General features: G+C 33.4%; 1 protein-coding gene across 2 annotated transcripts in view; it reads right to left on the bottom strand.

Moving 5' to 3' along the window:
* LOC137405923 (spectrin alpha chain-like) overlaps window positions 1-15759 on the bottom strand; it is a 67491-nt gene that overhangs the window by 30217 nt on the left and 21515 nt on the right. For both annotated transcript variants that reach the window (XM_068092392.1, XM_068092393.1), the window contains exons 19-23: window positions 12213-12410; window positions 6634-6831; window positions 1238-1264; window positions 512-631; window positions 209-318 (exon numbers count right to left, since the gene is read on the bottom strand). In XM_068092392.1, the coding sequence (XP_067948493.1) occupies window positions 209-318; window positions 512-631; window positions 1238-1264; window positions 6634-6831; window positions 12213-12410 (653 nt within the window). The remainder of the gene's footprint in view (window positions 1-208; window positions 319-511; window positions 632-1237; window positions 1265-6633; window positions 6832-12212; window positions 12411-15759) is intronic.

Here is a 15759-nt window from a genome sequence, read left to right as displayed (position 1 = left end):
GATAATTTATATATATTATGCACGACTAATCATACTAAATTCCCAAATAAAGAATAATAAAACTCCAACCATTGTTAGCAAGTTTCACTTGAAGATTAATAATTGGATACTGTGGCAACAAAAACAGAACAAGTGCAAGAAACGAGTTGTCTGCTTAATATTTGAGCTCAGGAAACGCAGCCCGAGATATTTAGCCCGAGATACTCACTTCTTCAGCTGAGACCACTTCTCATTCATCTCGTCAATCTGCATACGGATCTTGGCTGCTGCCTCTGGCTGTCCGGCAGCAGTCAATCTTGCAGCGTAGTCATTCAGCTCCTGAAAGAAGGCTTAATATTACCCAGATGGCTGATAGCACCCTCCATATGACCCTTCAAGGCCTTCAAGCATGGCAATTATGATAAAGAGATATATATTTGAGTCGAAATGCATGAAACAAACTAGAGCCATTTTAATTTGAGCAGTAGCCACCGCAAACACAATAGACTAGATCTCTTCAGCTCAATCCAACCTGGATTCTTGTCTCCTGAACAGAGAGATCCTTGTTGAAGTCATCAAACTTCTTTTGCTGAGCCTCAACCTGTTCCAGATTTTCGGGCACGACCATCTCTTCCTGAATGGCTGCTTGTTCCTGTGGGCACATGGGGTTGCCCGTTTAATGTTATGGATGACATATTTACACGTGTAGGAAATGGTTTAAAGCAAAATAATTCATTTTAAACTTCACATCAACTGCAAATCTGACACCACATTCACTATACATAGGGAAAACAAAACCTAATTGATTTATTATAACTTTGAACATATACAGGTAGGTTGGCGCCAGACTGTGGTGTATTTCGTACTTCAGGAATAGCCTACTGGCAACAATAACCAGGACAACACCATACAATAGAAAATGAGTCAAATGGTGAGACTTCTCAGACAGCTGCACAGGAACACCCAAAATAAATGTTACAAATGGGTTCATGCACATATAAAAAGAAAACCGCCAACCTGCCAGTCTGATTAGCATTTGGCCATATATGAAACTAATTTTGGCCCAGTGGCCTGTGCATGATATTTTATAATCGAGAGTTGACTCAAACATTAAAGCTTTATTGGAGCCAAGTCGGAAGAATATATGATCTCCATCCCATGACAAGTGCAAGAGCAAAACGGTCGGTTCTATGAACTAACAGGCACTAAGATTACAGTACAAAAGGTACAAAAGACCGGACTGTCAGAGGATACTTACAACTGGAGCTATGCAGGCCACTTCAAACTGTGACACAATGACATAACAAATACACGTTGCTTAACATGTAAAGATGGTGCGGTGGATTGGATGATAGCAGTATAGATGGAGTATAGTATAGTGAACAAAAGATTAGGTAGCTTATAAATGGACAGTGGCAAACCTTACGAGACGTTACAACTACTGCTCCTAGATATATACAATATAATTACAACTACTGCTCCTAGATATATACAATACAATTACAACTACTGCTCCTAGATATATACAATACAATTACAACTACTGCTCCTAGATATATACAATACAATTACAACTACTGCTCCTAGATATATACAATACAATTATAACTACTGCTCCTAGATATATACAATACAATTATAACTACTGCTCCTAGATATATACAATACAATTATAACTACTGCTCCTAGATATATACAATACAATTATAACTACTGCTCCTAGATATATACAATACAGTTATAACTACTGCTCACAGATATATACAATACAGTTACAACTACTGCTCCTAGATATATACAATACAGTTACAACTACTGCTACTAGATATATACAATTATAACTACTGCTCCTAGATATATACAATACAATTACAACTACTGCTCCTAGATATATACAATACAATTATAACTACTGCTACTAGATATATACAATACAGTTATAACTACTGCTACTAGATATATACAATACAGTTATAACTACTGCTACTAGATATATACAATACAGTTATAACTACTGCTCCTAGATATATACAATACAATTATAACTACTGCTCCTAGATATATACAATACAATTACAACTACTGCTCCTAGATATATACAATACAATTACAACTACTGCTCCTAGATATATACAATACAGTTACAACTACTGCTCCTAGATATATACAATACAATTACAACTACTGCTACTAGATATATACAATACAATTATAACTACTGCTACTAGATATATACAATACAGTTATAACTACTGCTACTAGATATATACAATACAGTTGCAACTACTGCTACTAGATATATACAATACAGTTATAACTACTGCTCCTAGATATATACAATATAATTACAACTACTGCTACTAAATATATACAATATAGTTACAACTACTGCTCCTAGATATATACAATACAATTACAACTACTGCTACTAGATATATACAATACAGTTACAACTACTGCTCCTAGATATATACAATACAATTACAACTACTGCTACTAGATATATACAATATAATTACAACTACTGCTCCTAGATATATACAATACAGTTATAACTACTGCTCCTAGATATATACAATACAGTTACAACTACTGCTCCTAGATATATACAATACAGTTATAACTACTGCTCCTAGATATATACAATACAATTACAACTACTGCTCCTAGATATATACAATACAATTATAACTACTGCTCCTAGATATATACAATACAATTACAACTACTGCTCCTAGATATGTACAATATAGTTACAACTACTGCTCCTAGATATATACAATACAGTTACAACTACTGCTCCTAGATATATACAATACAATTATAACTACTGCTCCTAGATATATACAATACAATTATAACTACTGCTCCTAGATATATACAATACAATTATAACTACTGCTCCTAGATATATACAATACAATTATAACTACTGCTACTAGATATATACAATACAGTTACAACTACTGCTCCTAGATATATACAATACAATTACAACTACTGCTCCTAGATATATACAATACAATTACAACTACTGCTACTAGATATATACAATACAATTATAACTACTGCTACTAGATATATACAATACAGTTATAACTACTGCTACTAGATATATACAATACAATTACAAGTACTGCTACTAGATATATACAATACAATTATAACTACTGCTCCTAGATATATACAATACAATTATAACTACTGCTCCTAGATATATACAATACAATTATAACTACTGCTACTAGATATATACAATACAGTTACAACTACTGCTCCTAGATATATACAATACAATTACAACTACTGCTCCTAGATATATACAATACAATTACAACTACTGCTACTAGATATATACAATACAATTATAACTACTGCTACTAGATATATACAATACAGTTATAACTACTGCTACTAGATATATACAATACAATTACAAGTACTGCTACTAGATATATACAATACAATTATAACTACTGCTCCTAGATATATACAATACAATTATAACTACTGCTCCTAGATATATACAATACAATTATAACTACTGCTCCTAGATATATACAATACAGTTATAACTACTGCTCCTAGATATATACAATACAATTATAACTACTGCTCCTAGATATATACAATACAATTATAACTACTGCTCCTAGATATATACAATACAGTTATAACTACTGCTCCTAGATATATACAATACAATTATAACTACTGCTCCTAGATATATACAATACAGTTACAACTACTGCTCCTAGATATATACAATACAATTACAACTACTGCTACTAAATATATACAATATAGTTACAACTACTGCTCCTAGATATATACAATACAATTACAACTACTGCTACTAGATATATACAATACAATTACAACTACTGCTCCTAGATATATACAATACAATTACAACTACTGCTACTAGATATATACAATACAATTATAACTACTGCTCCTAGATATATACAATACAATTATAACTACTGCTCCTAGATATATACAATACAGTTACAACTACTGCTCCTAGATATATACAATATAATTACAACTACTGCTACTAAATATATACAATATAGTTACAACTACTGCTCCTAGATATATACAATACAATTACAACTACTGCTACTAGATATATACAATACAATTATAACTACTGCTCCTAGATATATACAATACAATTATAACTACTGCTCCTAGATATATACAATACAGTTACAACTACTGCTCCTAGATATATACAATATAATTACAACTACTGCTACTAAATATATACAATATAGTTACAACTACTGCTCCTAGATATATACAATACAATTACAACTACTGCTACTAGATATATACAATACAATTATAACTACTGCTACTAGATATATACAATACAGTTATAACTACTGCTCCTAGATATATACAATACAGTTACAACTACTGCTACTAGATATATACAATACAGTTATAACTACTGCTCCTAGATATATACAATACAGTTACAACTACTGCTACTAGATATATACAATACAGTTATAACTACTGCTCCTAGATATATACAATACAATTACAACTACTGCTCCTAGATATATACAATACAGTTACAACTACTGCTACTAGATATATACAATTATAACTACTGCTCCTAGATATATACAATACAATTACAACTACTGCTCCTAGATATATACAATACAATTACAACTACTGCTCCTAGATATATACAATACAATTATAACTACTGCTACTAGATATATACAATACAGTTATAACTACTGCTCCTAGATATATACAATACAATTATAACTACTGCTCCTAGATATATACAATACAATTATAACTACTGCTACTAGATATATACAATACAGTTATAACTACTGCTCCTAGATATATACAATACAATTATAACTACTGCTCCTAGATATATACAATACAGTTATAACTACTGCTCCTAGATATATACAATACAATTATAACTACTGCTCCTAGATATATACAATACAATTACAACTACTGCTCCTAGATATATACAATACAGTTACAACTACTGCTCCTAGATATATACAATACAGTTATAACTACTGCTCCTAGATATATACAATACAATTATAACTACTGCTCCTAGATATATACAATATAGTTACAACTACTGCTCCTAGATATATACAATACAATTACAACTACTGCTCCTAGATATATACAATACAATTACAACTACTGCTACTAGATATATACAATACAGTTATAACTACTGCTCCTAGATATATACAATACAGTTATAACTACTGCTCACAGATATATACAATACAGTTATAACTACTGCTCCTAGATATATACAATACAGTTATAACTACTGCTACTAGATATATACAATACAGTTATAACTACTGCTCCTAGATATATACAATTACAACTACTGCTACTAGATATATACAATACAGTTATAACTACTGTTCCTAGATATATACAATACAGTTACAACTACTGCTCCTAGATATATACAATACAATTATAACTACTGCTCCTAGATATATACAATTACAAGTACTGCTACTAGATATATACAATACAGTTACAACTACTGCTCCTAGATATATACAATACAATTATAACTACTGCTCCTAGATATATACAATACAATTATAACTACTGCTCCTAGATATATACAATACAGTTACAACTACTGCTCCTAGATATATACAATACAGTTATAACTACTGCTCCTAGATATATACAATACAATTATAACTACTGTTCCTAGATATATACAATACAATTATAACTACTGCTACTAGATATATACAATACAATTATAACTACTGCTCCTAGATATATACAATACAATTATAACTACTGCTCCTAGATATATACAATTACAACTACTGCTACTAGATATATACAATACAATTATAACTACTGCTACTAGATATATACAATACAGTTATAACTACTGCTCCTAGATATATACAATACAGTTATAACTACTGCTACTAGATATATACAATACAGTTATAACTACTGCTCCTAGATATATACAATTACAACTACTGCTACTAGATATATACAATACAGTTATAACTACTGCTCCTAAATATATACAATACAGTTACAACTACTGCTACTAGATATATACAATACAATTATAACTACTGCTCCTAGATATATACAATTACAAGTACTGCTACTAGATATATACAATACAGTTACAACTACTGCTCCTAGATATATACAATACAATTACAAGTACTGCTACTAGATATATACAATACAATTATAACTACTGCTACTAGATATATACAATACAGTTACAACTACTGCTCCTAGACGTTCTGATATATTGCTACACAATAGTTGTGGGTAGCTACCTACCCAGTAGGTCACGAAAATTGCTGAATTTCTTTTGCTATAACCTGCCGGTATTCAATAATAAACTTAATAGTATTACGGCTCACACCAAAGCACATTGCCAACAAACATTGAAGATTACATGAATGAAGTAACTCTGTGTAACTCATTCAATTTAACTAGTTATACTGTACTAGTAAACATTATAAGGTACGATTACAGACTGCTATATACAATCTCTGTAACAGTAGAAGCAATGATACAAAGTGCTTATACTGGTCGACCAGACTTATCATCATCAAATGAGACAAACGTGGATACCTTCTCGACAATCCAGTTTCCAAGCTCACCAGCCTCTCGCACCAAAGAGTAGGCTTTACGAGACTCCTCCAGCTTATCTGTTCGCTCATTACCAAGATCAAGAAGGTCTTTGTACTGCTGTTCTACACTCCTTTGTTTGACGGATACAGTAAATTCATCGGCGAGGTTAGCCTGGGAATCTGTAAGACCCATCTCCACCTAAAATCATTTAGTACAAGTCAATGGAAGACCTTAGCTTGCTGCCTCAACTGGTAGAGAGAGAGAGAGAGGGAGAGAGAGAGAGAGAGGGAGAGAGAGGGAGGGAGAGAGAAGACTGCGCTATTGAACAGCTCAAATCCAGATGTGAAGCTAAACTTCTAGCGTTTAAGAGAAAAACTTTTTCCTCAACTCTTTCGCTCTCATGAGACGCATAGTACAACTCGGCAAAGCGTTGGTGTACAGCCAAGAGCAGTGTGGTGAGGTTTTAGTAGGCTTTGTACAAAACGTTTCTGATTAGTGAGCAGTTACTTAATTAGTCTATGGTGTATCTACTTAAAGATGTGGTTGCGTCAAAAAATTCGATTTAATGAAATTAAGACCCATAAAAGGCTAAAACATCAGCTACAATTTGATGCCATTTTTGTCTTTGTAGACCAGCCCTGTCCAGAGAAATATACGTTTGAATGAGGCCATCTTCTAAAAAGCTCACGTTCCAGCGGGTGCTTCTTTCGTGACGTCACTAGTAATACATCTGAAAAGAAACCATGAGCGATAAATATAAGGTCGCTTCATTAGCCAATCATTAGCGCGAAATTTTTATATAAGTCGTAATGAATGTTATCACTCGTAAAACGCATTGTCTGTGATCTCAAATTTAGGGATTTTACTCTATTATTAAATCCCACGGACATCGATATTTGGGTCGCGGTCAGAGAAACCATGGTTAAGTCGCAAATCACGAAGTTGAGTTATCCGACTTTAAAGTTACACTAACTGAAATTATAATATTGGTAACGATATTTGTAACACATGCCTCTGGACCAATCAAAGAGTGATCCTTCTGAATCTGAAGTCAGTTTAGATAATAAATGTCTTTAAACCTCGAAAAAAAACCTTAAAATCGTTGCTATGCTAAACAGGAAGTACTGACAAATGGCGTCCGAAAAACGTAATCGTTTCTTTTTTGCCAATTTGAAAGATAATTCTGACATTTTGGAGACTTATTATGAGTACTTTGGTATTCCAACTGATGTCAAAAGCAGTGAAAGGAAAGTGAATGATCGTGATCTATTCCTAACAATTCTTATAAGAATATTACAATATTTAATTATAAGAATAATTATTCGATTTTCTAAGATTTAATTATAAGAATAATTATTCGAATTTACAAGATCGAAGTATATAATGACCGATGATGTGCAATATGTTACTGCTATTATTTTTTTAAAGATTTTGTTGATCATACTACGGTTGTGCTCAATATCGCGGCACTTCCAAGCCGTTTTTAATATCTGCAAAATTAAGTAATACATTTTTTTATAGATATACAGCTAATTCTATGACAACCAGCTAAAATTTGTTTACATTTTTGAATTTAGCATAATGTTTTGGATACAAAGACGGAAATCTAGATAAATATCACAACCTCTTAATATCGATTGCTATGACGTTTTGAAATGTAAACAAAATTTTGCATCAGTTTTCGTTTCTCAGACTTTAACACCAGTTTTCTAGGAACTATGTTTTCGCACTAATGGTAAACGTGCATTCGGTATATTGACCATAAAATCTGCTGTAAGTAAGCTAGAATCAAAATTCTTTTTGAAAATTAACTGTGAGAATTTACTCCATCTGCTAGTGTAGATAACTCTAAATATTATAATCCCGACTTAACCATAGTTTCTGTGATCCTGACACATTTACTAAATTAATTAACATCGTTACTTTGATGAATTACTCGATTGACATGTTTTATTGGCGAACAACAATTGTAAAAATTGCTGTGAAGTTACTGCGAAGGTGACTCCGAGTTTTCTGGGCATCAGGTAGTTAAAGTTCTACGGAGGAAGATCGGAGAATGGAGGTAAATTTATCTTTCACATTGAGTCTCCTATAGAGTTTCCTGTTGAGTTTACATTCAGATTACATTTCCCTGTTTGAGGCTAAAATGTGATTTCCTGCACGTGCAAGATACGTATGTACAGTGAGTTCTTGACGGCTTCTCTTTAATCCATAGCATCTAGCAATACAATGGCTTAGATTGATGAATATACTAAAGGTAATATTTTAGTACTCATTAATACATGTACTAATTAATAAAATTATAACTTTTTGCTATCACCAATCATCGTTTTATGTTTTATCGGTTCACCTAGCTACATTTGCTTCAAATTTTCTGTGGCAGTTTTATCTAGTCCCACGACCAAATGAGCGGATGCGAAGTGTGGGAGTTTTTATGATAAATGCATGTGCACACAACTTACGAAAATTATCAACAATGAGACGAACCCTTGTTTTGAAATCTCATCAACAAATTTAACCATCGTTTTGTGAAGTCGTTAAAGTATAATAACGATACAAAACACATTTAAACCTATTTAAATATGTTACAAGTCTTTGTAAACCGTCGGCATTATCTTAAAACTTACCCATCTGATCGAATTATACACAAATAGACAGATTAATTTGGACGAAAATCACCACAAAACGCTTGAAAAGTTTGGTTTAATAAAAGTTAAGACCGGCCTACGATACGCCAATAAAGCCGTGCGAGAGATAGTAGAACTATTTAGCAGTGCACATTTCACGAGAAACCCGTGCTCATTCCACCAGTCTATGGCATTGTTTACTTGTAATCGAATTTATTCAAAGGTTTCTGTAATAAACGTAGACCGTTTGAGGCATAGGCCGAATTACAGGTACGAAATTGTGGTACACAATTTATCAGCCTATGTTTTTGTCCAATCACCGAAGGTTTCATTATTTAAAACGTTAGCCGAAAATATTTACAACTTATGTACAAGCTAGGGCCGAACTACAACACCCCTTTATGACAAGAACATTGTTTATTTTAGTTGCTACAGTTTGCAGAAAACTTTCAAAAGTGTGAACGCTCATACTTGCTTTCTGTTAAAGATCGCTATCAAAACCATTCTACATTCAACGCAACCAACTTTCAAACTGTGTATAGTACACAGTAGCTTGCCATTTTACTTCTAATTTTGCATTTCAGAGTTATAATAATTATAATAAACATATTTCCTTATCGTTGTTGGTAAAATACATACATACATTACAATAGGTTAGGCCTACAGCTTAAATTAATATTTTTTTATCGATGTAAAACAAGTTTGAGATAGTAGTAGATTAGGTGTGATTGTTTGTGTGATTAGGTGTGATTTATTATTGTATTAAACCAAGCTTTTCAAGCTATTTCTAGAACATTTCTATTTCAAACAAGTCTCATTTACACTATACTCTGTCAATTCCTGCTGAGAACTACTTTTTCAACAACCAACAGTACCCTTTCTTTTTCCATTCTCACTTTGATCGTGGGCTGTATGACAGTGGAATTTCTAGTAAATTAGATTTATGATTTGACTTTAGATGTTCACTTTTCACTTGTAGAAAGTGAAGAAAATCGATTGATCAATGCACATCTTTAACTTCCAGAGCCAGAGCTTCGAGTCGTTGGCTTGGCGTACTTGTGCCTTTGTTAAACATTTATCCGTTTTTAAAATAACACTCGCAATCTATCAAACTCCCAATTTGAAAGCTTTCAGTAGACACGCTTTAGAATGACATACATGTATCTATGAATGACATATATTTATTGCATTTGTTTTACTGATTACAGGATGTTTATGTCGTCCCACCAGCTGAAGCAGCTTTGTCAGCGTGGACACTGCCATAAAGGGGAAAGAGAGACTTGAATGTGTGCCGCGTAAACCATGATGTTTTGTTTGAGTTTGCTGCAGTAGATGAATTTGTCTTATTGTATCAGCTAAAACTTTGTGAGTGGCCACGACTTGATGAATATTTTTAATAAAAGCTTCATGCCGAGATGAAAATCTTTTTGCTTGTAAAAATTATATAATAAAATAATATTGTTGAAGATAATGCAAAACATGATTTGCAGAATATTGTAGTGAATTGGATACAGTATATGGATGTCCGCAGAACTGGAGAATGTGAGTTCAAATCCAGTTTGCAGCAGACTTCTCATCCTTAAAACTCTATCCCTATGTATATTCTTTTCAAAGACGCGGCTTGCTTATTTTATTTACGGTAATAAGAAATTAGTTTTCTGTGTGGGTAATGATATACAGCCCTGCCCCAAGGATAAGCGACGGACATAATGTGGGCGGGGCTTTTGGGAGGCTGTATATAGTTAGTGTGGGTAGCGGCGGAACTGCGCTGATACAAAGACCTTATTCTACATAGTTTGCTTGACAGAATTACCGTAGACCGGTAGAATTGGTAGTCGGTACTCAAATGTTTACACAGCATTTGGAGAAAGTGAGTAAGACAAATTTTCAATTTTCGTTATTTGAGGCCTTTGAAACATTCATAATAATGCATTTGTAGCGGGATTAAAAATTTTATTCTAACCAACATGAGCAAATACAAAATAAAATATATGCCAATAGAGCCGCGTAGGACTAGACTTTTATCGCAAATAGCCGATGTGAATACGAGATATATTGACAGATAAATCACGCATGACATCATTTTGGGCAAGTCTGAGCATGTTTTTTTGGCCTGAGGGTTTTTACCGCGATCAGATTTTTTCGATTTTAATCTTCAAATATCTTGGCAATGAGATCGCCTAACATAACAAACAACATATCAACTGATAGAAAAAAAATGCTTTCTTTTAAGATCAACTCAAATTTGACGCAACTGCATCTTTAAATAAAAGAAAACAATTATCTGCGTATGCGTTGAACCAATAGAAAACTAGTTCACAACCCATACTGAGCGTAGTTTCGCTTTGCAAAAACTTGATTTTTACCGCGACATTTTTTTAGCAATGACCAGTCATGTCATAAGCATAACAACTTTTATAGTTGGTAATAATAGAGGTCTCACTAATTGTAGATCAATGGACTTTGATTCTTATTGAACAATAGTACTACTGAAAATGATTATTTTATTTTTATCAGTAATAATGCCATAAACTGTAATAATATTGATAAGTCGTCCGACTCAAACATGCTCACACTTGTTGTGAAATTGGCCAAAAAAAGTTCATTTTGCAACCCATTTGTGGCATCAGCTGCTGAAGAATATTATGCTGATTAATTTGGTGTCAAAACAGTGACAGTTACAAACAGTTACAAACAGTTATTACAAATGATGTGGTTTAAAAATTATGAGAACTTACAAGGACCCTTGTAAAATATTAAGTTTTACCAAGTATGTAATTATGTCCGCGTAAAGACATTAATTTGGGAGTGAAAGAGTTATTGTTATTATTATTATTATTTTGCTGTGCGTTTCAAACAAGAGAAGGTGTATTCGTAATCCAAAAGAATGCAAATGATTGAATACAAATGTCATCAAGAGCAGTGATGTTATTGCGGAGATGAAAATCATACCTTTTTCACATAAGCAGCAGGTACAAATCCTTGTCTATCATTGAGCTCCACTTTCCACCAGTCCTTGTTGGCAGAGTTAAGAAGAGTCAAAACATCACCCTTGGTCATGCTCAGCTCTCGAGGCGACTTCTCTGTGTAGTCATACAAAGCCTGCACACACTCCTTCCCAATGTCATCGACGACAGGTGCCTCTTGTTGCTGCAATAGATAAACAGAAATATTACAACCAGACAAACTTGAAGATGGGTGATAGGGTTGTGTGACGATAGCTCACAAGGTATAGTATTAACACCGTTAACCTATGGCATTGAGAGTAAGTATCATACAAGATATATAAACAAACAAAAAACTGTACAAATAATTCAACAAAAATGTGGAACAATGAAACGAAAGGAATAGGAATACTGACAAGATGGAAACAAGCTGTTGCCTACAAGTAAAGAGAAACAACAACAGTATAAAAATGATGGAACCAGCTGCTATATGGTAGTGAAACATTCCTTGAAACTTTTATAGAAAAATTAGGCGATTGTAGCTACACAGAGTGCACACCTCTGAGTGCACACCTCTGCGCACTCAGGATACGATGTTCATTGTTTCTGCCATATTTGCACAACCAATGGACAGCAGCCTAGCAAGGATATTTTTGGAATAGAAACTTACAAAAATCTGAAAAAAACACTTGCGTTTTCAGGCTTGGGATTGCAACTGTTTAACCTAGTTCATGACACTTTACCTCTAACATTTGGAGTTGCCTGTTTAGTACCACAAATGACTAGTTAAATTTAGATAAATTGATGTTTTCAACTGATATGAACTAACAAATTCTTTTATAAAAGTTTTTATTAGATGTGATTGATGGTGAACATAACTACGCTTCAAACTAACTCTTATAAATAATATGGGAGTTGAGTCAATCTATTGAGCAGTTTTTAACAAAGAAAACGACATCTGAATAATTATAGTGAAATAAAAACTTGAAATATAGAAACAGTTACGATGCCGTATCTTTCTATTACCTATTTATCTGCTTATCTATTGACCTACTTGCCTACTTACCTATCTATCTATTGTGATGATTTTTTGGAACATCAAAACTGACCATAACGGCTGCAGTTAAATACCGATTTTCTAAATTACTCTCAAAAGTAAAGTATGAAATAAATTCGATTGTCCAAGCGCTAATTGACATTTAGTGGTAAAGTATGATTTTTAAAGTAGGTTATCGAGCTACAAAATAAATATACAGTGAAACTCAGCCAACTCGACCTTCACGAGATTGAGATAAAGTGTTCGAGTTATCAGAGCGTTCAAGTTATGAGAACACTGTCACAAGTGCATGTATTATTGTATTTATCAGTACATATACAAACTATATATAAATCAAAAGCATTGATTGCTTGTTGTAAATTAAGGAACCTCTCATGTAATGTTTTAACAATTTTTATCAGAAAGTATAAATATTTTCCTTCTATTACTTGAAATTCGTTTGTTTGTTTTAGGTGATGTGACTGCCAAGACGTTTTCAGATTAAAATAGGCAAAACCTGATCGCGGTTGAAACTCTGAAACGGTTGAATTATACTTATAATACTAAATGTAGAAACAGAAATTAACGTTTTTAAAACAAAAATATTTTCATCGTTTGCTCGGATAGCTGTGTTCTGATTGTTGCTCTCGGAGAAAAGGCATACATGCATTTTTATTTTGAGCGTTTTAACAAAAACTAGTTTTGCCGATTTTTCTTAAAGTTAATCTGAAGGTTGCCTCGCTTCTCCTTGCGGAGGGCTATCCCCAAGCGGATGTTTGGTAAAATTTGATTTTTTGCAAACCTATAGAAAAGTCGTTAACGAAAACATTTTGCCGATAGTGGTAATAATGACGCCTAAGAACTACTAAAAGTTGTTGTTTATCTCTATGGCTTGGAATAAAGTGATATTCTAAAGTGATAACAACCCTCTCGGTAGCCGTTGGGCAAAAAAACTGTTCGAGTTAACCAAGTTGTGGTCGAGTTATTTAAAGCAATTTATCATTGTGTGGGAACGGACCAAACAAATCCGTCGAGTTAACCATGTGTTCGAGCTATCCGAGGGCGAGTTATCCGAGTTTCACTGTATAACATAAAATACAAATAGCTTGAGGCATAAATTTGTCTGATATTCGGTAAAACCGAATGATACTTCTGAAAATCATGAGCCGACAACAACAACAGAAATAGTATTTCCATGTATTGCTAGTGTAATAAAACAGAACTCGCAAGAAAGAGCCGTTTACCAGTATACCCTACAGGATGAATTTATTCGCGGAGTTATATTTCGCGACAATTGTCTTTTCATGCATATTCGCGGATGAATTTATTCGCGGCTGAAAACTGCCACTCTCTAGGAAAAGTTAACTCTATTGCGGCTAGTAATAGATATTCCTACGCATGCGCACACTGCGTGTTCCGGTTTATATTTAGCTTACAACTGCGAGGCGATCATGCTATTCTACGGCAAACAATTTTTGCTGCGTCCAGAGGTTTTCACGAATATTCATCGCTTTGGAGGCCTTTGATAAGCCAACAACCTGTGGTAAGTAATGAGTTTTTTACATTTACTAAATTAGTTGAATTTTACTTTGGCTCTTCGGTAGAGCGCAATCCTAATTTTTTCCAACCCTACTGCTTCATTATTTGTTTTAGTGTGAGAGAGAGATTTTTCGTCATACACCAAAGAACAATGATTGCAAGGGTGGTAGATGTCATTCTTAGAAGATCACCAATCATTCAGGAAGGCCTGGAAATTGAGGTTGAAGTGACCGCAGCTACTAACGAGAAGAATATATCTGTTTTTAAAAAGGAACAAAAACGCCTTTACGAGCACAAATTTTTGGCCAACCGGCGGAACTTTGCAATAGTAAGCCACGAGGAGAGTTCTGATGATAACTTCCTTACCAGCCATGTAGTAGCGAGAGAATCGCCTTCAACACCTACCCAAGACAGGGACAGAGCTGCTATTACCAAAATAACTAGTCAGAAAGCACCATTACACGCTAGTATTCACATATCAAGAGTACCAGTTTAATTTTATTGCTAGACAACCGCCATATGGACTAAACTGTTTATATTTACTCCATTCATCGTTTGTAAAATTTTATTTGTATTTGAACTATTTTATTTGTACACTCAAGTTTTTAATAAATTATAATGCATCTATACATGAAATAAAATATATAATTTAATCATGCTTGCTATAGCGATATCAAGGAGTTGTTGTCGATGAAGGGGTCTAGGTTGACTGGTTGCTTCTCTGCCAATATTCCTGCCTTGATGAATATTACTACTTGTCTCTAGTTTTTGTAATCGGAGTAGGTTGTTTCATTCTCAATCTGCAGTAAACACAAAAAAGAAAAAATATTAACGAGTGTTGAGGAAGTAAAAAAACAATAGCTGAAGTATTTGATGAAAGCGATCAGTTTTTAAACAAAAGAATTAACTAATGCAGTTGATTATGGAAAAACGTATCTGCACTGCAAATCAAATACATACCATAATGTCCGGATCAGAA

This window comes from Watersipora subatra, chromosome 10 (assembly GCF_963576615.1).
Source record: "Watersipora subatra chromosome 10, tzWatSuba1.1, whole genome shotgun sequence".
Lineage (NCBI taxonomy): Eukaryota > Metazoa > Bryozoa > Gymnolaemata > Cheilostomatida > Watersiporidae > Watersipora > Watersipora subatra.
Note: the sequence above shows the minus strand (reverse complement) of the source record. Positions and strands in the feature narration are given on the sequence as shown.